Raw genomic sequence first — 24844 nt, 5'->3', positions numbered from 1 at the left:
GAGCCGAGGCTTCAGAACGGAAAGGGGAAAATCTGACAAAGTCCCTCTTAAAGTAAAGCAAACTCCAACAAACACAGCTTCAGTCTCTTTCTTTTCTAAAAAGCTCTTTAGCGATTCCCTCAAACGTCGCCCTCCTCGTGGTGCAGCTTTTTCTTTTCTACTTCACTCCTGTTTTTGTGGTCAAATCTTTGCGCCAACATCTCTGGGCTTTTATCCAGCACACCCCTGCTGAGAGTCTTCTGTGAGAGCTTATGTAACATAAGTGTTTGATTTACATCTGCCTGCGTGCGCGGACGACGCATGTGCGCGCGCGTTGTGTAAAGCCAAGATGGAGGCTGTCTGAGACCTGCACGGTTTGCAAGAGAAGAAGAGATAAAGTGGGTCTGGGTTTCCCGGCACTGTTGCAGATTTATCTCTCTGCTTATGGCCCTGATTTTATTGCCCATCAGTCGGCCTACGCTAGATACCATTTCTCCCTCTCTCTCTCTCTCTCTCTACTTTTCACTAACCATAAGGGACCGGCTTCTTTCTATGCACGTTCCGGCTCCTATAAATCTGCCACCCTGCTCCATAAAGCTGCTCAGGGCATGCCTCGACAAATATTAAGAAAGAGAGAATAAATAAATAACAGCTAAATAAATGAGAAGCTGCTGTTTAGAGGCAGAGTGCACTTCTGCACACAAAATGAAGCCCTACTGTAAAATATTTACCTCTGTCTTGGTGCTTTGGACCCTCTGTGAGGAGTCTGTGGGAGCTCACTGCACAACATCACAGACTTTCTCTCCCACTGTCCCTCATGTCTCGGCTGCTCTGCGTGCTCATCTTTTTGTTGTTGTTGTTGTTGTTGTTGACGTTGACGGGTGTGCCAATCCCTTTTACACCATATAAAACAGATGAAGCTGTTCTGCTGTTCTTTTAGGATCACATAAATTTAAGCTTAACATGTCCAAATATTTTTGTTGTCATTGTAGCCAGACAGCACAGTCTTCATCCGACCATGAACCATTTCCACACAAGGCCATTTCCTTGGTATTTTAGTGAAAAAAAAAAGGAGTTTCTGGGAGCATCCTCTTAGTTCATGTTCACTATTCATGGATCCGTTCCCCGTGAATAGTGACACCAGCCTTTTAAGCAGTGTCCACTTAATAGTATGCTTCATGCTGGATGGTTCTTGTGTTAAACTAGCTAAAGCCAGTTTCCCTGTATTTGAGCGTCGGCGCAGCTTGGCTCAATCTTAGATTCATCTTTTAGTTCTTGTCTCGGCTCTTTCAGCCTTAAAGAGATTCTGGTCATCTTGCAGTCCGCCGTCCTTTCAGCTCCAGCCATGAATTTGTTTTACTGATATTTAGGGTTCAGTCATCGTCCCTTCACTCCTGACTTTCCACATGATTTAGGATCATTATTTGGTTGTAGAAACCGACCGGTTTTATTTCTACAGCTGGCGATTTTTGCTTCCAAAGATTACCGGTGTTTAATTTAATCCACTTGCCCTTCTAACAGTGAAATGTTTCCATATTAAAAAGCCCACTATGTTTGACTGCGTAGGCCTATTGCTTAAGAGTTTGAAAGCTCTTCTTTTCAAAGGATTCTCGAGTCTTTCTCCTACAATTTTTTCTGCTTTAAACAGTCCCATTCTAATATCAGTCCAGAGGACTCGATTTGAAAAAAAAGACTTCTTCAGATGTTCATTTGATGGCTAAACGTGGTAAGGGAGTAATTAATGATTAAGAATACAAATTAATGTCACTGTTATGCAAATCTCAGAAGCAAATATGCTTAAAATAAAGAGATGTAATCATCAACTCATATAGTCAAACTAATAAGGTTATTATTCTGCTCTCTGTTAAATAAACAGTATTTCATTGCAAATCAGAAACTGGCTTGTTTCCAAATGAAAACACTGAAACTTGAGTGAAGCAAAGAAAACGTAAAACCCTTCTTTGGGCTTTCTAAAAGTGTTTCAGATCAAACACGCATGTACGAACCACCACTTGGCGGTTTATAGTTAAAAATGTTTTCTAATTCAGTGACGGATTGAATCTTTTAGGTTTGCTTACCTTTAACCTTTAATTTTTTCCAAAAAAGAATCCAAAAAATCTTCTGACGTGAGAAGTTAAACACAACAGTCGGATTTCTTTATGCTGTCTCTTGTGAAAAGGTGGCTTTTTGTTCGATTTTTATTTTTTTTTTAGCAATTTCTGTTCACTTAGCTTTTGCCGGAGGTCTTTTGGTATCAAACTTTTTTTGATTTTTCCTTTTCAATCCAACAATCCAAGTTAGGAAGTTGTATATGTTTAAAACATGACAATTTTTCCAAAAAGTTGACTTATGAATTATGGTGAAACTCAGTGACCCGACAATATAATTTGTCCACTGGGTCTTTACGCATTCTGCTAGTTTTGTTTTCCCAAAACAAATGGCTAAAGAAACTCATCACGTTTATGAAATGGGTCTAAAGAGCCAGGACTGCATGCGAGTTGGCATGCTCTGGTTTCACTTAATATTTATCAAGTTCAACCAAACAAAAAGTCTAAAACCCTTGGTAAAACTTGACAAGCTAAAAAATGCTGAGATGCTAAAACCGTGAAAGGTGATCTTTTGAGATTTGAACAAACTAAACCTTTATAAAACACATTTTTTAATTAAATGTTAAAATCATAATTATTAGTGGAAATTTTGACCTGCTGTAACCAAAAAAAGTTTCTACATGCAAGTTCACTTTGACCTCCACTGCTCCGTTTCCTCATTAAAAATAATTTCCAAAAAATACCCCAGTTTCACAAAAGCCCGCAGCCATTTACTGCACACATATGCAGAGCGGGGCGAAAACAACACAAGCAAACAAAAACACACAGTCACGAAGCAAACAATGAGGATTTAAACAATTGTGAGACGTTTTCATGGGAAAAGCCAAACCTTTCCTGAATCTCAGTGGAGTAAAGATAGAGACAAATGACACAAATAGCTTGAGGGCCCGCATTGTGCAACCTGTTCATGCATAGGTGCGAGTCGGCTGACATGTGAGGCTGTGCCTGTCAGTTTATCAACAGCAGCAATTTTTCACCCTTGATCAGCCAACCGTGGAGGCATTTCAAATGAACTACCTGCATTCCAGCAGCATCAGATTGAAGACAAAAGGCAGGCTCTCTGTGAATTATTGGACCTTCTTTGGGCTTTGTCTTCATACCTCCCCCTTTCTGTCACAAACTCTTCCGATCCTTCTCCGATTCTCCGGACCCCTCAGTCTTGTCTGATTGGCTGCACTGTGACAGACACATTAGCCATTCACAGCGTGGCAAGCGCCATGTGGACAGAGGACTGTGCCCAGAAATCAAGCAATATGCTGTCACAGAAAAAAAAAAAAAAAGAAAGAAAAACAAACACTCGCTCTTGCATGCGTGCCCACATGGTACTCCCATTGTGACCTCACGTCAAAAAAGACAAACAACGGCGACAGAAAGCGGCCGCCTCTCAATGTGGCGAGCCAGAGTACGGAACCTCGGTACCATATGGGCTCTTCATTGTTGACAAAACAGCCTTAGGGATAGTAGCACCCACAATTAGCATATACAGAAACCACTTTTTCATTTTCACCATCTCCCCAAGAAATGCGTGCCATCACCGATCTGCATGTATTGCCCAGAGGTGCGGGGAAGACGATTTGTAAAGTCATCAATTTCCTTTAATTTGGGAACAACGCAGACGACAGTGACAGCTGCAGGGGGAAAAAAAATAAAATAAAGACAAATAAAACACCCTAAGATGCTCTTACCGAGTTGCGTCTCCATGTTTGTCGTCTTATTTTCTGCCGGAAACAGGATCTTCGGCGGGTCGACGGTTATAGGAGCTGAAAAATAAGGAAAGAGACACAAATTGAGGCCAAAAACCCCCCCACAAAAAACATGTTTGCCTTTCAAAACATAACCATTGGCATCTTTATTGCAACAGTTCAAGCTTCTGCAGGTATAATGTTTCATTCACCTGACCTACTTGTAATTAATGCATCAGCACTTTACTAAAAACATGGCACCAATTTATTCTGTCTAAGTGTTATGTACGTGAAGAGCCCTCGTACAGCGCAAGACTGTGCCTCGGAGAGAGGGAGCAGCTGATGCTCTAATAATGCTAATCATCCATATGGCGGATGTCAGACCTGCTGCTTAAGTCTCTACTCCGGGGAATGCCGGAGCATGCTGCAGTTTTATGGTTTGTATAGAGGTGGCGGCACTCTTTAGGGCTAAAAGGGTTTAAACATTGTCTTGTATCTTCAATGAGGAAGATAAATAAGAAAAGGGGAGGCCATGATTTTACACAACATAATTGGGATTAAAATCAGGTATCAGGAAATTGTATGATTGTGAATATTTCTGAATATTGTGATCCAGATGTCAATTATTTCATTCCATTATCTCACTATTCACCATTAACGTTAGCATCGTAGCCACTGAAATCTATTTCAACTGTAAGCATCACAGTTACTGTAGAACATCTTGGAGTGCTTTTGTAGCACTTAGAGTAGTTATGTAAGAAACAACATATATTCTCATTATTATCAAGGGCAGTGAGTCCATACAACTCATTAAATATATAATTGGCAAACAGAGTGGCACTTAAAATGTAACACCTTACCAAATACTGGATTCAAGTCCTTTGCAATTGCAATACTGCACAAACTGATACATGTTTAACGACTACAATATCGTGCAGAGTGCAGCTTTATTCATGTAGGTACACAATTTGTCACTTAAAACCACAAAAGCAGTAAGTCACAGGTTTGGAACAGAGTTGCACCATTTCCCATTTGATAGCTAATTAACGTGTCTGCAACACCAAGAGTCGATGTTTACAAGTCAGGGACTCTTTCACGTTCATGTAGTGCTTATACTTTCACTTCAGGACGCAGTGTTGGATGTTTTAAAACTTTGAGTTTGAACAATAATAATCATGTTTTGTGTGTGGGCACAATACTCGTAGTAGTATGTAGTACATTAATTGAGGAATGCTAAACTCTTCCTCAGCATTCTGGAGGAGTATTAAGTCCATTTCCTGCTATACTTCAATTAATACTTCCCATTGTTCACCAAACACAAGACACACTCTTTACATCACTAATAGAACTACATTAATTAATATATGTTAGGTAATAAAATCATGTTTTTAAATACATCAGAAGCTATCATGAAAGAATGATTGAATATAGCTTTAATGCTGAAAATCAGAGGTCTTTTTCTTTCTTTTTTTTTGAGACCTTCCATGTAGTTTTTGGAAGTTGGATGATAATTACAGCTGAAGAACTGATGCAGGTTTTTGTTTAGGTTACACTTAAGCTCACTTGGGTAAAGTATCTTTCCTACGCTGCACCTTCAATTCAATCAATCTGATCTCTAGCTGGTGAAGTAACTGAACACATCTGGAAGCAAGACAAACTGTATGATGTCCTTATTTCTCAGAAGCAATGGTATTTCAACATAGGGCCACAGTGTGGACCAGTGGCACACAGGCAAGTTTCAAGTTTTTGAAGTGTGGGCACCAACGACCAGCATATTGACCTAAAACTCCCAAAAAGCCATTTAAATTTGATCACGCATTTTTAATAACAAATGTAGCAACTTCAAAAACTAAAATAAATAAATAAATAAATAAATTTTACTTTCTGTATTTTTGCAAAACAAACTATTTCATACCAAATATTTTGAATCTTTATCAATAGAAAGCTCTTGTCTTAGCACTCCCCGATAACATAATTCACCGCAACCAGAGATGATTTTCTGAAAACCGTTTCAGTTTCATAATATCAGATCGATCAGATGTCACACCTGCTAATATGTAAACAGTGACTGAAGCTCAGTGATGTCTATGAGAGGGGCGGTCACGGGTGTTTAGTCACGACTGTTTGCACCGTTAATAGGTAATCAGCACAAATTACACTAGATACGGAGGCAATTTTAATTACATATCAAACTGCTATACATAATTACACAATGGGTGATCCTATAGCTAATTATGAACCAGGCAAACAAACGAGGGCAATCTGTGTATGCAACACAAGAGGGGAAGCAGACGTGGTAAAGAGATGGACGATAGGACACAACAAAGAATAACGTGCTAATCGCGTAAAGAAAAAGTCGAAATTCTCCTAAAGATGACATTAACAAGCTGCAAGAGCATAACCCACATTCCCTTGCCCTACTTTTGGCATACTGTGGTTACTTTAGAAAATCTCATCATCTCAATTACCACTCTTTTATGAGGAATACATCAATTATCATGGTTTGGGAGGGACCACCATTTAAAAAGTGACGGACTCGAATCTGCTCTAGACAAAAAGACTCTGCTTACATTGATAAGCTCCCACTGACTATAAATGCAATTAAATATGCAAATATATATGGAAAACTGTAATAAAATGGTTTTGTACCTCACAAGAAAATAATGGTGACCTCATGTGTCTTGTATTTATACTGGATTTCATGATTGTGTGTTACGTTTGTAAGGGAGAACTTAACCATGAACACAATCTTGCATGTTTAACAAGTAAATTTAAGTAAAAAATAAAGCATTAAATCAGCACAAGCTTTTGGAAAACCTTCTGCTACTCAGAAAATGTTTTTGCATTCCAATTTAATGTTACAGAACATCCCACCTTATTTGACAGTTCTGTGGGTAAAATGTGGGAATTATTTAAGTTTCACAATTCCGATGGAGTCCTGGATCTGCATCTTTTGAGGGATCTGATGGGCTCATTTGGGATATCTAGGCACATTTTAAGCTTTTAGATCCCTTTAAACATCACTGTAAAACACAGTTTTTTTAGTAGCCTAAGGGCAGAGAGATGCTGTATTCTCTGTGCTGAAAAAGCTGAATAAATTTCAAGAGCTGATACAAAAAATAAACTATTCCGCTACATAATAAAATACAGTGTATTCAACCTTCTGAGTAACACAAGAGCTAAAAACAGACAAACTAGAGTCACAGAACCAGAGCTTTCATGCCTGTTATTTTCCTTTCCTGTGTAAACCAGATATCATACATAATCATATTTTTTTTCCCTTAACAGATTTTTTTTAAATCCAGCTAGGCAAAAATGTATCCCCTGCTTATGCTATTTTGCACTTGTAAAAAAAAAAAGTATATATATATATATATATATATATATATATATATATATATATATATATATATATGAAAGCTGGGACATTTTTAGAGGTAGTTTTACCACATTAACCTGATAGTTTTCTTCACTGCAGCATGGTGTAGGTATTTTAATTCCAAAACTGTCACACATTTTAACAAATTCATTCATATTAAACGATCCATATGTGACTAGGATACAGACCCAGTTACACGTATTTTAAATAAATAAACTGCTTTTATGCTCCAGTTGCTAAAAGGTCTCAGGCAATTTCCAAATTCTGCATCTAGAAACTTGTGAATGACCGATTAAAGAAATACTTTGAATTAAAAGTATTTCAACTGTAATTTCTTTCTCTAAAGCAGCTGTCCTGGACTGTTCATAGCCTTATTGTAATTATTTGACTATGACATATTCTGCCACAACAACGTTTCAGATATCATTTAGAACAAGCTATGAACTGGTTATTTAAACTGTTTTTTTTTTATCTTAATTTCATATTGCCTGTTTGTGACAAAATGTGTTTCTCAGAGAGCTCTGTATTGAGATTTCCTTGTAGCAGAAATTTGGGGTCTGCTCCAGTTTGATGTGGCGAAGAGTAAAAAAAAACAACAAAAAAACAAAAACTAAAGCTCTAGTTGATGATCTGTCATAATCTGACAGAGTGTCGCCTGATCACACACTAATTGCATAGCTTGCAATAATGTACAACAGGACCTTATGTTGTCCAGTTAAATTCAACTGAAGCATTTTATATACATTTCAATCACAAATGTTTCTTTTCTTATTTGATAAATTGTATTGTTTTCCATTTATGTTGTTTTCAGTTGAAAGCCATGTAATGAATACAGTCTGATTTGATACATTGTGTTTAAAGGAGGCCCTTTTTCAAACTGATATTCTGCGTCTCAAAGATTTACTCTTAAATTAAGGTATGATAGTAATTCAACAGACTTTATGTTTGTGCTAAAAACAAAAGTAAAACCCAGTGATTTCATTGCACTCAAGTAGGTTTTAAGTGAGATTAAAGAGCAGCTAGCGTGTGCTCTGTATGTTTGGATGTGTGCGAACTGGACTACATGTCGGACATATGAACAGAGCGTGGGGACTGTGTGGGTGTAAGCTTTGTGATCAGTCATCCAGAATCCCAATTCTGCTTGGTGGCAAAGCTCAGTGGACTTTCCAGATGGATTATTCCGGGTGACCGACTGTAGGCAAACAGCAAATTAATGAATTAAGGATAGAGCTAAGATACTTGGATCACTGGGGTTTTTCTGTCACTGTTCTCATTTGCGGGGCTGCTGTCTGGGATTTGCATTAAAGATGTCAGAAAATTGGTTATAAAGGTGAAAGTGAGAAGAAATCGGATGAATAAACTACTCTAGCAGACACATCAACGCACGCATAAAGCATTGAGACTCAATACAGATTTAAAACATTTATTTTTAACCACGAAAGGGAGGTAAGCTTGAGAAATAAAAGAAAAAAAAAATAGGGGAAAGGAGACGTGAGCATAAAGTCCTTGTATGTCCCTAAAGACGACTTCTCCTCTATGGCTGATAGACTCCTGTACTATACTGAAGGAGATCTCCATATATTAAGAGTGACCTTCCTTTGTTTTATACTCACCTTTCAGCCAGTTTCATTTCAAACCTGATGGCGCAATAACCTCCCTGTATGATTTTCTTATAAAGTCACCTTATTGCATAGAGAATTTGGTTGCAGACCAAACTATTTCCCGCATGAAAGCAGCTGAGCAGTGAATTTGTTGGTGTCATCTGTGGGGAAGATAATAACAGCACTTATATTCATTCTTAACCATATCACACAGCATCACTGTTCAGCTCTGTTGCTCTCTCAAAAAGCCATGGAAGAGCCGAAAAAGGACAGTGAAATTCACTCCCCCAGAACAGCTTTGACAAGTTTTTGCATCAATATCAGAAAAACACACACAAAAAAACATATCTATTGTCACAAAAAGAGAGAAAAACTACCCACTTTTGAGCCAAATGGTCATTTAAGGTTTTATTACCGCGCTCAGATTGTCTAAAGATGAAATATGTCGATAATCAAGATGCTCAAAGTGGAGTTCCAGCTGTGGGACTTTAATAATACACACTTTTGTGAAATAAGAATAAAAAAGAAAATTAAATGTCTGCCCGTCAGCTCACTGCTCATTTCGAGGCTACGCTAACAAATGACTGGAAGCTACATTCAAGAATTCATTACCTAATAAGTACGACAGAGAGAGCAATTAAAAATATATCTGTTGATGGATGAAAGTGACAGAAAAGCCAGAAGATAAAAGACCAATGAGAAATGACAAAGACAGGAGGGCTGGGAAAATGTATGATTGATTACAGAGTTACTGTTATCTGCTGTCTTCTCTGTATGCGAGTGTGTGTGTGTGTGTGCGTGTGTGTGCGTGTGTGTGTGTGTGTGTTTTTGTGCACCTCAGGTTCTTTGGTTGAGTCATGTATTTAAAATCTGCATGTAAAACTCAACTGGAGACTCTAAGCATTGGAGTTAGGGAGGAAACGAGGATCGTCATATAACATGTGAAAAGAAAAGCTCCTTTGTGTGCAGCCATACGATCAGCGCCACCAGGTCCTCTGACCACCACCAGCACCAGGCAAGGCGGGTAAAGTGTCTTACAAAAGGACACAACAACGGAGGCAGATGGAGCACATCAGGAGTAGAACTAGGGATGGTGGTATTTTAATAATATTCCAAATCATGGAATATGACTGTACATTCTATGCTATAGCCATGAAAAGGGCGGACAGTCGCTTTTTCCTTCTTCTGTTTATCATTTCAATCACTTTTTGGATGTATGCTGGGGTCACCGTTTGAACGCGATATTAATCATTCAAATTAATATTTTGAGTAGAAATGTCTGGACTGAGCACAGACGCTCACAAGAAGTTCCTGGAGATCTGTAACTTGACACAGCCAGACATGTAGAATGTTAAAATGATAGACAAGTGCAATATCTCTGGTAACTCTCCTGTCTGCAGGCTAACCCTCTGTCCATACTTAAGTAAAAAAAAAAAAAAAAAAAAAAAAAAAAAGAAATCTCAAAACATGAAATTACTTGGCTTGTACAGTCGGTGAATGTCTAATGCTATAAATGTTTCCAATGCCACTTAACGCATATGAAAAATCTTATAACCTAAAAGTACTCCAAAAGGCAACCTCATTCAGTCAGATTTTCAACCTTCAAAAATAATTACATTTTATGAATAATGATGAAACACCTTGTATTCAGTCTAAGCGGTTCAATCAATGCGCATCAAAAGGTGAACGTTGTCTTTAAAAAGAAATGAGCACGAAGTATGTCTTTCATCTGCAGAACAGTAAACAGGGAAGGAAAACAGAAAAAAAAAAGAGGTTCAGGGGAAATCTCTGCAGAATTTAATGGACTCCCTTTGTGCGTCATAGCTGAGCAGATAAATGAAAACATTACAAACTCACTTGCATATTAGCACATAAGACTACGTCGAAACGCTGATTTGAATTAGATGAAAAGATACAAACATTGTTTTTTTTTCTTTTCATGTGGCAATAATAAACTGAAATCTAGACTTTCAAAAGTGAGAAAATAAACTCAAATATTAAATAGTGTGCATACAACTGATGTTACAACTGCAGTTGAATTTCTCTGATCTCATTCGCCCACACAGCCAAATACAAAGCTACTACACAGCACACATGCCAAAGACTTAAATCATCTTTTCTTTTGGTCCATACTGCTGTGGCGTGTGTGACATATAATATGCAGCACTCAGATATGGTACAGTTAACACATGCTTCATGCCAAGTAATTTACTTTTAAAGCAAAGACCAAGAGTAAAATAAATGACACATTAAATTGTTTTTAGGAGCTTTGAATGCAGAGTGTTTATACTCCAATAATCTCAAATAAAACGATCCACTTTTCTGAATTCAAGAGGGAATTCTTTGCTGCCAGACTTGTGAGCGAGAAATCAAAAGAAAGACTGTGAACCTACATATGTAAGATACAAATAAAGGTAGGAGAAAAATAACTAGCAAGACAGGATTATGTCTAAAGAGGGTTACATGAGAGGCGATCGGGTATCGAACTAGAATGTGAACTTAAAATATGTCTAAATAATGGTAGAGCTTATTGTGAGTCAGTCAGATTCAGATTCCATTCAGGTTTTTCTTTGCATATTTTAAGTGTAACTAGACCCCAAATCAATGTATTTTGTGTGTTTGTGTGTGTGTGTGTGTGCGTGTGCGTGTGTGTGTGTGTGTGTGTGTGTTGTGTGTGTGTGTGTGTGTGTGTGTGTGCGCGTGTTGATAAACTAAAGTTATTTAACGTTCTATTTTTATGGTTCAATGCAAATTTGTTTAGTTCAGCCAAAATTTCCCAAAACTGCCTCAGCACATTAATTCACCATCACAGACTTTGTAATTCATCCTTATGTCGAACGGTGGATACTGAAGTTGAATTCTTCCTTTGTTTACAACAATACAGCTTTACATTGCAGCTCAGTTTGGGTATAAAAGCATCTCTCTCAGACGCATGGCCCCACGTGGTGGCAAGTCAGGAGTGGGAATGTGGCAGTGGCACTTTGCACATGTGATTTATGTGCAATGTGGCGAGTTGAGCAGGTCTTCTCTGCTCTGACTGCAGGTGATGGCAGGACGGATGCCTGACGTAAGACTGTTTGCTGCGGTTAGGATGCAAAAGGGGTGCACACAAATTTACCGTTTGTCAATTTCATACAGATTTAACCCCTTAAAAGTTTAATTTAGTCAAGACGATGGACCGTAGCCTCTCTCGCAATGAATAAAATCTGCTATTCTTTGTGGGGTTTTTTTTTTTTAAACTTGGTGTCTTTGTTTTAAACCACTGTCCATACAATTGTCTTTACAGAAGTGGACAGGTGGCAAACACAATCCCATTCTGCTCTGTGGTGCGACGTGTGTGGATATTCCTTGCTGTCACATTTCTGTAATTCCCTCCATGTTTTCAACATCACAGAAACCATTTGGCAGTAACTTTGGTCAGGCACGGAGAAGAAACAGAACACAACAAAAAGTGAAGAGGTGGATTTAATATCACTTCATCGCTTGCACCTTGCAATCAAAGTCTGTCTAGACGATGATGAGTTCAGCTCGGTTTTTTTGATGAAATATGAACACACAGGATGTGAAGTGTGTTTGGCACCCTTTTTGAGGTAAACCTCTAACTTGATCATTTTCACTGCTCACTATATTTTCTTTTTGGAAAATGTTTTCTTCTCGCACCGTCATCTTTTCCTCATCTTTGGCCCTGGCACTTTCACTTTTACATCTCAGTAAGCTTGGCCTTTCTCAGCTTCGCTTTGCCTCCACTGAACCCAGCCGGTGCCCTCCGCCCTCCTTGGCAGCGTGCACAATGCAGTCTGTGTACCTGTGTGGTGCATCTCGGAAAATATCAGTCTTGAACTTTAATGTTTTATAATGGTTAGAGATTGCGCTACAGTGTTCTTCCATTACGGTACAGCTTACAGACGGAGCGCTCAAATTCAATAATGCAGGTCAGTGCTCTTGTACGACTGCCAGACTGTAACCTTAGTGCAAACCAGAGTATAACACACGCTTCCCAAACACACACACACACACACACACACACACACACACACACACACACACACACACACACACACACACACACACACACACACACACACAAACATCTGCACATCCCGGGGATCCACGCATACACTGCAGAGAAACACGTGTCGTCTTGCAGGCCGGCATGCCACACACCCAAGCAGCGCAAAACACCTTCCTGTTAGCCTCAGATAACAAAACCCAGTGGGGTAGCGGTGAGAAAGGAGACATTTCTACTAAATAAAAGACCAAAATGTTAAATTGATCCCCGCATGGAGTTTATGCAGATAAGCAGAGCAAAAAAACAAAAAACAAAAAAGAAAAACAAGGGAAACGTGACACAGGCATGAAAGAAAAAGGAAAAAAAAAAAAAAACAGAAAAAAAAAACAACTGACCACTAAAGCGTCCAGTCGCTACTCTTACAGAGGATTAGCTCGTAATCAGCTCTGATCTCAATGGGTGATTCAGAGAGAAGCCCTAGTGACCTGGTATCCATTCTGTCACTCTGTTGGAGCAGTAGCATAAGGCCAACCCAGTCAACTGCAGCCGAGAGCCAAGGCAGGTGATACAAACCTGAGGGACGGGATTAACACAGTCCTGGCACATTACAGCCAGCATGCCCCGTGCAAAATCCCTCTGGAAGGTTACATTTATTTGTTCTTTTTTTTTTCTCTCTCTCTCTCCCCTTCGTTGCTATTCTGCCCACCAGCCTCAGGTCCGTCCAGGTGTGTAAACACAGTGGCAGTGCCAGTGGGCTACCTGAATATGAGGCAGAGCTTTCCATGAAGCAGCAGAGGAACAGACACTCAGGCTGCGGGGTCACCTCACCACCATCTGCTCCCTTTGACCCGCCTCCACAACAACCTCAGCAGTTCAACTGCACCCCCGCAACCCCCCCCCCCCCCCTCCCTCAGCTGTACATATTAACGCTGCAATAAAAAGGTACAAAATGGACTCGGATATGAAAAAAAAAATAACCCTGAATTTTACATTAATTGAATTATTGTCTAATGCAATTTCAGTCCTGGAGTAACTGGAATACGAAAAGGAGATTATCTAAATTGCTCTTCTGGAAAACTAGTGCTGTGTGTGTGGTTTTTTTTTTCAAGGAACTCCACTAACATATCTAATTTGTCTACATTTCTACCCATTCAGCTATTAAAGTGTCCATGAAAAGTAACATTTTTCATTCAGTTTCAGATTTACCATCTACAAATTATTTCTATTCAGTGTCTGTTATTATACAGTAACATTTAAATCTTACCATAATGTCTGCAACAATGACTTTATAGGGAATTTAGAGGGAGGCAATGACTTTGTCTCTTTTTTATAGCCCATTAAATAAAGAAATAACAGTTTTCAAGCAAAACCAAACATAAATTAGGCTTTGCTATAGTTCTTCAGATGTTATATTTGTTTTACATTTTTCTGTTTGAAATTATGATTACTGATTTACCTAAAACTCCTCTTCTAATGATGTATTGGACTGCACTGCACACTGATCGAGTTTTTCTATGAACAGCATTTCCCACTGTCCTTTTAAATAGTAGATTTAAAGTTAAGAGCTCTACAGCTACATATTTTTATATTTATGCATGCCTGTATTTTAGGTGCTTGCTATAACTTTAGGGAGTGGCTTGGCAAGAAGAAAATCAAGTTGCTTTGAAGGAATGTGGGTAGTTCATTACATTGATGAGTAATATACTAATTTGGTAATATTTCATCACTTAAAAAAAAATGCGAGCTAAGTTCATATTTCTAACTTGAGCAAGTTGCCATTCAGTGTTGACATAGACTGAAAATCAGGCAGGACATATTTCCAATAAAGATCCTTGTATTCAAATATATGTCTGTTAATAGAGACAGAGAGCGAGAAAAGTTTGAATTTCAGACACAACAGACTTACCTATTTTTTAAGTCACTTTCAAAGCATGCCTAACTTTCTGCTCCAATTCAATAAAATATTGACTTTATTTACATATAAAGTAAAAACCTAAGTATAAATTTAACCTGGATACAACATATCTAGCAGTCAGCTAGGATAATTTCAGGCTTCCTAGTTTAAAAACAAAATCCTTAATGCTAAGTTCACAGAAAATGTTTTTTTTTTTCCTGGTAACCCATTTCCACAGAAAATTCTTTCTTCTGAAAGTTAGCGTTGTTGCACTCAAACAGCAAAGGTAAGAAAATAAATAAATAAATAAAGCAGCTGAAAACTTTAGTTGGAGAAAGGCGAAGAGAAGACATTAAACACATACTGAGTTCTGGCATGAGAAGTCCCACTAATGCTACAGCACGTCTGGCCTGTGCCAAATTCTAATTAAAGATTCATTAGTCTTATCTGTGAATATGCCCACAAGATGTTCACATACATGCTCGCTCATAACACTCCAAGTTATAAATACACAGTCGCACTTACATAGACAAGCGCATACTAAAACATATAATATGCTCTGGTATATTTAGACAGTGTAATTGCGTACCGTTACACAAACACTCTGGATGGGGAGAAGCGATCATTAGGGTGATGCTTCTAATGGACTAAGCTGACCTTGAGAGATGTTTCACCAGCTGCCTCAAGTGAAGCTCTTCACGTAACACATGGTGCCCGACAAAGGTCTGCGAATCACGAGTTTGTTTTCTTCCCCTTATTCAAAAGCCTAACAATGTTCTTCTGTCTCAGCCTTCAAAGACAGATGGAGATCATTAGCTTTTCTCTCCCCTCTCCGCGCTACGATCTGTCAAGTCTAAACCACCGGTGCTCTTCATCTTGCCTTTTCGTTCATCCACCTTACACGTTTGCCCCTCACTCACCGTCTCCGTCCATCCCGCTCTGCACAGATTTATATCCAGAGGTTTCAAACTCCGCCGGAATCTTACAAGTTTAACAAGTGCTTCATCACTCTTGTCAGAAGTAGTTACAGGAGTCATGACACACACTTCTCCAGACAGCAGGAATTGATGAGAAGCCATTAGACTCTGCTGATCCCACAGCGAATGAGGAGGCCTCCATCAAGGCTTTGCTCTGTGCCGTGACATCGAACCTCTGAGGCTAACCAGATTTTCCATTTCTACAATATGTTTTCATGTATTTTTACTTGTAAGATAAGAGAAAGTATAATGTTAATTTCTTCTGACCAAAAAGAGTTCAGTCTGATCACATTTCCTAAGGTATTGAGTCCGTCAATGTCTGTTAATGAATCTCTGTCCTTGTTTATAGAATCAGGAAGCACAAGAAACAAGAACTATGTCATGTAATCGGTGTGAGTACTCGGCCAACAGTGTCCCATCTGCATCCAATTCATGGTTAGCTATAGTTTCCACCACTTGTATCCTGGAACTGCTTATGGCTGAGTGATGCATCAGGTCCATCAGACTCTTAACTTGCACGAAAGGTCTACATTTACAGTACCTATTGAAGTTAGGCTCTGAAATGTATGTCAACTGTGATTAATTTGTAAAAGTAGTTAGAGGGGTAAAAAATCCAAAGGGGTACTCTTAGCATCTATGAGGGGAGCAAATTAAATGCAGTTCCGTGACTCAAAAGTGTGGCTTACTAACTTTTCTTTTGTCATTTTGCATAGAATGACAATTCCTTAGGGCTTAAATTTAAGCATGCATGTTTTCTTACCTTTCTCCAGTATTTATATGATCCTTGATCATGCACAGCATCTGCAAAATGTATAACTGAAGTAATTTTCTTAGTAAGGCTGAGCTGCCTAAACTGTGAAATTCCAGGGTCTCAAATTGTGATTGCCTGCTGGACACAGACCTCTGTGTGTTAGCTAAATGTCATACTAATTGGTTGCAGTTGGTTCATTGTTTCTACATATTTTAGATGTAATTTCAGTGTGATCTGTTTTCAGTACCGGTCCTCATTACTGAAAACACAACAGAACGTAGCTTCGTGTAGCGATAAAAAAAACAGCATCCTGTTGTCACTGCTCAAAAATCGGAGCATTTTATTATATAAATTATGCAAATATCTTCCTCATATATTATCAGGTGCATTCAGACAACGAAGTGCACACATCTACTAGACCCCACACTTGACTGCATTATTTGAGCAGCTAAAAGTAGAAGAGCTGATTTAGTGCTTTGACCTCCCTGCGGTGGATGAGGTTAAACGAGAGCAGAGCTCGGTTCTCTTTCTTTGCTTTTAAAAACTTGACTTGCTCCCTGGAGGATGCCTAATCCTCTCAGACCACAAATCAAGTGGCAATTACATCTCTGTAAAAACCTACAGACTTTTAGAAAATAAACCTATATAAACCATGCAGCGCTGCTGCACTCTCTGAGAAAGCTGCGATATGAACCAGAAATGAGGAAAAAGTAAACATAATTTTCTTCAGGGAAAAGTGTGATATGAGGACAATCGAAACAAGGCACAGCTAGTAGGGGGAATAACAGAGATGAAGCATATTTATGTGCAATTTTTAAAACTTGCTTTTGCAAAAAACTAGTCTGTTCCAGCTGGAGTTCATCCCTCAATATGCTGCTGGTTAACTACATTAAGAGAAACTGTAATATTTAGTTTGCTTTTTTGAATTTCACAGATTGTTTCATTTTCCACAAGTACCATCAGATAAATGGTAGAATTCATTGCAATGATAGTGAGTTTCCCGAGCTTTGCTTCATTGCTAAACCATGACACTTCCACCTCTAGACTTCTCATAGGCTGTCCACGTTTTTCCTCACGACTGTATGTTTTTCACATTTGGTTCCACTCTAATCACTCTAAACCATGTTTAATAGGCTTGTAGCCCATGATGCAAGTTTTAGACATCCAAACTGATTTAAAACAAAACAAAACAGGAATTCAAGCAAATTTCACTCTAACAACTTCAAACCGTTGGTTTCCTAATAAGTGTCTTAAAGAGATTTTAGGCTCACATTTTCTGAAAATTTGTAATAACCACGTTATCATCTATTCGAGCATAAAATATTAATCAAAAGCCTCATATAAAGACCTTCGGCTGGGATAAAAGGGAATCGGCCGACAGGTACATGGTTCAAAAGCGTCTCGGAACGGACAACTGGCACCGTACTTTCACATTCCCTTGGAATGATAGAGAATGTACGGCTATCATGAATATGTGCATTTCGGATTCAACCACCTGTTCGTTTGAAAGCGTAGCAGCAGAAGGAAACACAGAGGCTTTGACAGTAATGACTAATCATGGACCAGTGATACAAAGCGAGTCTCTTCACAGGGAGTGCTTGCTGCAGGTGAGTCACATCCTAAATGCACTTATTAGCAGGAGTGAGGGAGGAGAGTGTGGGAGACAGGGTGAAGAAAGAGGGGGGGGGGAGAGAAATTTGTTCCGCACGTTAGCTGGCATGCTTGGGTGCACGACAACAGAAGGCTGGCATAATAAATTTTGGCACGCAAACGGCTGTTAATGAAATAAAGAACCCCACCCCGACAGAGGTGCGAATGTGTGTGTAACATTTATGTGCAAAAAGACAGAGGGAGAAGACAGAAAAAGTTGAGGTGTCATGCCAGAGCACCGTTACTGTAGACAGAACATAAAAATAAATAATTCATTATGCCGTTGGCTTTTCTTATTTATTCCAAAGTATTCAAATTAATATGTTTTGGGGAAATAAGCAATTTTTGCTCATGTGAAAATAATACATTTTGGTTCGAATTTTACTTGTTTACCATTAAGAAAACAATACAAGGCAAAAAGACTGCAGTTAGGTTTGCATCTCCTCGCAACAGTGTCTGAACTCACGATGACTTGTAGAAACAGGAGCTTAAAATGCCATCACATTATAGCTCCAGAAGAGTGAAAACACTGTAAACTTAAGGAATAAAGATTGGACTCATAAAAGCTGTTTTTTTTTTGTTATTTTTTTTTTTTTTTTTAGTGATATTACAGTAACTCTTGAACTAAGCTGCTCTTATACAACTGCTTTCCTGGAAATGAACAATGTGTAGAGAGCACCATATGTATAGAAAATGGGGTGCCAGAGGGGCAATCAAATAAATGACTTCTCCTCTGGGAAATATGGCCTTAGAAGACAGTAAGTCTAAAAACCTGACTAGAAAAAATGTATCATAAGTCAAGAGAGATTGTTTCCAACTGGTTCTGCTGAAGAAGGTCAATGCTGCGCCTGAACTGTGCTAGCTGCAGTCAATTTCGTCACATGGTTGTGTTACTTATTGGAGGCAACAGCTGATGCAGTTCTGCAGCCAAACTTGTGCTCAAGGGAGTCAGAGAAAAGCCCCTGAGGTAAGAGAGTCATAGCAGCTCTGGACTGAAACAACAAATATCTCAGAAAACACAACCGGAGAGAAGAAGAAAACCACAACGTTTTGACATTCACTATAACAAGCAAAACGTATCACAACTCAAAAAGAATTAGAAAACGTATAAATGAAATGGAGGCCAGCGTTACATCATACGGCTTTGATTTTCTCTTTTCTTCCATTTGCATGTTTTTCAAAGAATTTTAAAGTACTACATTAAGTAAAGATAAACTATTTCATACTCGCGTACTAAATCGTTGTGTTCCTTTTTTTCTTAGTTAAGTACATGGAAAACTTATTCAAATAATCCCCTTGGTGGAGGAAAAAGTGATGCATTGTTGCATATGGCTCCTTTTTGGTCTCAAGACGATCCAAAAAATGCAAAATGGTTGCAGAGGGGCAAAATGAGCATCCATCCATCTTCTATACCCATTTATCCCTGTAGGCCCACAGGGGGCTGGTGCCAGCGGTAATTGGGCAAGAGGCAGGGGACACCCTCGACAGGATGTCAGTCCATCACAGAGCAACACAGGCGCACAGTACAACACTCACAGAAACCATAGTTCGAATAGACAATTTAGAAAGACAAATTAATCCAGCATGCATGTATTTTGGACTGGAGGGAAGTAAGTATACCTGGAGAGAACCTGAAAAGCAACACAAAAGAAAACAAAATTACCAAAATTACTTAAAACTATAACAAAAAGTGTTAGAGAAGAATAAATCTCAGCATAAATCTTTTTAGTAGTAAAATATTAATATTAGAATGTCCATTTAGATTAATTGCATGCGTTAACGCGTACAAGTTGACTGCTCTAGTTTAAACCCAAACCAAGTCCAGATAATTGACGTTTTTGCATCTGTCTTTTTAATGAGTTCCTGGCTTGCGCTCTCCACCATGCTGCTTCCAGCTTGCTCTGCTTTTATGCTAGCCGATCACATAGTCAAGAAGCATTACTGCAGTTAGCCAACAGACTACAGATCTCTATCACAGGCCAAATGTCTATCACTTCAACAGTGTACCATATATACTGTATTGTGTATTACAAGTAACCAATGAAAACATCGACTATATGCAGCAAGAAAAATAAGTATTTAACTTATGAACATTTTTTTTCTCAGAGAAGAAAAAACACACAAGTTAAAACTGTGTAATGCTAAATAGGCTATAAAAAGGTTTCTCATTATTAGTCTTTAGCAGAAGAAACATTGTTAGACGTATTATCCAGTGAACCCCCAATTGGGTCATGATCTGGAATTGGAAAGAACATTTAGTCATTAAACAACATCGATCACAAGATTTCTGACAGAGGAGTCAAAAAATAATCTTGAGTTGTCAAAGAACCAAGGTCCACTTAAAGAAAGACGTGCAATTAGCAGGTACAGTTCTTACAAAATGAAGCAATGGACTCAACAACAATAAATGTTTACTGCGTAAAACTCCACTGCTGAAGAAAAAAGAATGTTAAAGCTTGCATAAAATTTGTAGGAGAAAATTTGAACAAGGTAATGAACTATTAGAAACATGGTCTGGTAACAAAAAAAATGTGTATTTTTTTTTTCTTTTTTAATCATTGCTCACAAAACAGTACATCACCAGCAAAGTAGGAAGATCATAAAGCAGGGTCATATGTCAGCCAATGCTAACAGCAGAGTTCATCTCCACTTTTTGTTACCCACAACTTAATTCAGACCCTCAATTTGCATTTGAATTTCTTTGTGTGTCTGGATTGTTTGAGTCGTTACCAACATCTGGTGTGGATTTCATGTCAAGAGTCCCATTAGAAATATACTTAACGACAAAATATTAAAGCTCGTTTTTCACTTTGTAAATATTCGGGATTTTGTACATTTTATGATCCAATTAGATTTTATGCAGTTTACATAAAGTGTGTTCTCAGCAGAACAGGTGGTGGATGTGGCTCTGATGTGATTTATAAATCCTCTAAAGATAAGTCTACCCTCACCCTCTCAACACGAAATGCCTAATTGACTGTTAATTTGGTGCTAATTATGTAACATGTTATCCCAGTGAGACACCCCAGATGCCACGAGACGAAGGTGTTTAGAAGAGTGTTCAGGGCTGCAACGCAAAAGAGGGCTTTATGGAAACACTTTATGTGAGAGCCATCCTGCATCCGTCTCCACAAGTTAGTATAGAATGAGTTGGAAAACATGCAAGCCAAGAAAAAATAACACTACGATAAAGTTAAATGGGAAAACTTTTAACAGATATGAAAGGCACAAAAATGACCTGCAACTTACAGTTAGAAAATCATGCTAATTTTCTTTTCCTTATAAACAAGACTTTGTATAAATCATTCAACAATTTGCAGAGAAACTTGGCATATTAAAAATTAAGCACCTATTTTTCATCATTACTGGGAAAACAAACATCGAGACCCTGACTGTGCCTTTGAGTGGTTGAGCCAGGGACATTTTTGTGGAGCTCTAAAGCTCTCTTCTTTATCTGTTGTCACTGTGCTTTTGTATCGACTCTAAAATTGTAGGTTAGATGTTTACCTATTGATAATATTCACTGCATCAAGGAACTCGGAGTGGAATTCAAAACAAATTATCCTGCAGTAAATCAAGTGCAGCATATTTTAGAAGTCATTTGCAAAACAGAATTTTCTTGTATAACCTGAAAATGGTGAAAAATCTTATTTCTGACAGTTTTGAGCATTAATATGTATTATGTGCTATGTAAAAATGCTTGTTTTAACATTGGAAATCAAAGTGAAAACATTAACAAAAACAATAAAACAATGTTTTGTTTTTGAACCGTCTGGCTTTTATTGCAAAATGCATCAGCTTCTCCACATGGATTCTCGATAAACTCAAAAGTGGAATAACTTCCTTGCTTTTCAATGTTTGAGACTGGTTGATCTTTAGCTTGATAACATATTCCAAATAGTTCAAAAATACTCAGGGGGAAAAAACCCAGACATATTGACAGACATACTTCATAGCGTGATGTAACCTTAAGATGTTTATTCTGTCTATATAAACAATAGAACTTCAAATACGTGAAGCTGAGATCAGGTCATGGAGTCGACAGATCCATCCTGGAGGATGTCAAGGCATTACCAGAAGAAATATCTACACAGTGATGCTGTTGGTAGCACTTTTGCTAAACACCAAGGATGGTTTTTGAGAAGCAGTTTCTTGTCCTTGTATCAGTGAAGAGCAACACACGCACACACATCTGCCTCACCTGACTGTCTTTTCTTTGCTCGTCTGAAAAGGCTGAGAGAAATCAGCCTCCAGTGTTTACTCAGAGCCGATTGTGAGCTAGCTTGTTCCAACACTTGCAGAACTTTTCAATTCCTTGTTCAACTGTGAGCCTCGACTGAACCCACTAATAGATTTCCTATTCTTGTCTAATTAAAAAGGGGAGCCTTTTCCCCCTGAAAGGCTCCCAGAGCTATATTGGGGGGGGGGGGGGGCGAGAGCAGGGTCATCATATGTGATGCAGTTAATCAGCATAATGCCTGCTTCAGTGGACTGCTAAATAACAACTGCAGGAATGAACCTAGAGCTTACAGTGAGTCACGTAGAAGTCACATACTTACCCTGTGAGAAAACTTTAGGGAAATCACAACCATTTTTCCTTTCCCAACTGCTTCATTAGACAGGACAGTTTCACACTGCCACGCAAAAGTATTCACATCCCTAAAACTTTCTCATATTTCGTAACATTATAATGACACACTTCGACGCGTTTCAGGGAAATTATGGAATGTGTGCTACTTTGTGTTGGCTTTATTGTGAAGTTATGGGCAAAATTAGATTCATTTTAATAATAGAAATCTGAAAATCCTGTCTTTAGAAGTTATGTCAAAAGTAAAAGCATCTGTCCAACTGTGTTCAATCCCCAAGTTGTTCTGCAAAGACGTCTGAGACTCTATGGAGAACATTAATGAACAAACATCAAGGAGATCAAGGAGGTCAGTGATAGAGCTAAAACGAAGTTTAGATTTATGAATTGTTTATACAACAATATCCAAAGGTTTGACCATCCCACTGAGTGCTGTTCAATCCAAAATCATAAACTGAGCTATGATGGATTAACAGCATCGCCGGTCTACAGATTCTTCAGGTGGCAAAACCTGTCGACAAAACCAGTACAAAGTCTAAACTTCACCGATTTGAAACTTGTGGAAAAGTGACAAAAAGCCAGTTTACCACAGGCCATGTAGGAAACAAAGCAAACAGGTGAAGAGTAAGGCGTTCTAGTGATATGAGACATAAGCTGAAAATCTTGGCCCGTTTGTAAAACACATTGTGTGAGGGCAAAACTAACAGCAATTCACCCAGAAGACACCACCTGCCACGCAAAAAAAACATAATGGTAGGATGAAGGGTGAGGGTGTTTTTCTTCAGGAGGAACAAGAAACTTGGACTGAGTTGATGGGAAGTTGGGTGGAGCTGATAACAGGTCAATCCCGGAGAAAAAGATGTTTAAAGGCTACAAAAATCTTCAGATTTGGATTGAGATTCACCTTTCAGCAGAACCACCACCTCACGTTCTGGCTAAAAGTTTGATTCTGTTATATTTTACAAACAGCACTGCAGACGCAAACTAAAGCCCCGCCAAATGTTATTACACAACATTTTGGGAAACTCTGAAGTTGAATTTCTGTAATATTATAAGAACTATGCATAGAGGACTTGTTAGCCTAAGAGAATCCATGAAAAAAGTTTAGAGGGAGAAAAACATTAAACAAGTGGGGAACAAGTGTCTAAAGAATGGAAAAAATTACAGAAAACCACCAGCAAATATAATCGCTGTACCAAATGTTTCACGACCGGATTAATGACGTTTGCTATGACTTTATAAAAAAAATCGTCTGAGCACAACATCCACAGTCTATAAAACATCTCAGGAAAACACAGGACCTTCCAGAGGCAGCAACAAAGGTGCCAAAAACCTAAAAAAAAATAAAAATAAAAACATTTTCAACAGTCTATATTTCTGTCAAGAAGCTTCACAGCAGCAAAACCGCTGAGACACTTCCAGGACACGGTGCTAAGAGGTGTGCAAAGATTGGTGAGGAGTGTGGAGAAATACCACACAAGACATCCAACTAGCTTCAGGGTATAAAGCTCAGGCAAACAGAATAGGTCCAGGTTTCATTCTGCATCATCTGCTGCTCTCTAAAACAAGGAAAGGGTAAGATACTAACACTTTCAAACATTTATATGTCTGTTAATGCAAAACGGATGGAAAATGACCAAATAAGTCCTTAACGTGACGAACTGCATCACCACACCAAGAAATTCTTACTTGCTCACTCTTATAAGATCTTTGCTAACCAATGTATTACATTTTATTTATCATAAATATATTCTGATGTATTTGTGGTGCATTTCGAATACTTGAGATACCCAAATTCCCAAATTCAGAACAATTTTATCTGACAACTATTGGAGGGAAGAAAAATATAAAATTGGATGGAAATGGCCCGTAAAATCAATCACTAACCTTTAAATCCTGCCTGTTTTGCTCAAAGCAAATGAATGGATTAAAAACAACAACAAAAAAAACAAATAAACAATGGAAAGAGAAATAATGGAATCCAAAAAAGTGGAAACAAAAAGATGGGAAGAAGCAGAATACTGGTGGGCATTTCCTGAGAGGAAGAAAGGAAATGACATTTCTCACATCCCCGTCTCTTTAAAAGCAAGCTAGCAAGTCAGTTAACAGAATGACCTCGTCTCCATCGGTTCACATTTCTTCTGGAGCTTTCCTTTTTCCATGCACCTTTGATTACAGCAGACAAGGTATCTGACAGGAGCAAAAACTCTCTGAAGATGAATCATCGCG

General features: G+C 38.5%; 1 protein-coding gene across 1 annotated transcript in view; it reads right to left on the bottom strand.

Annotated features, from left to right (window-relative positions):
* The window catches only part of il1rapl1a (interleukin 1 receptor accessory protein-like 1a), a 202842-nt gene that overhangs the window by 57707 nt on the left and 120291 nt on the right, over positions 1–24844 (bottom strand). The window contains exon 7 of the mRNA XM_088015492.1: positions 3773–3847. Within this exon, the coding sequence (XP_087871618.1) occupies positions 3773–3847 (75 nt within the window). The remainder of the gene's footprint in view (positions 1–3772; positions 3848–24844) is intronic.

The sequence above is a fragment of the Poecilia mexicana genome, unplaced genomic scaffold (assembly GCF_051168715.1).
Source record: "Poecilia mexicana isolate PSO_F unplaced genomic scaffold, ASM5116871v1 scaffold_2, whole genome shotgun sequence".
NCBI classification, from domain to species: Eukaryota; Metazoa; Chordata; class Actinopteri; order Cyprinodontiformes; family Poeciliidae; genus Poecilia; species Poecilia mexicana.
Note: the sequence above shows the minus strand (reverse complement) of the source record. Positions and strands in the feature narration are given on the sequence as shown.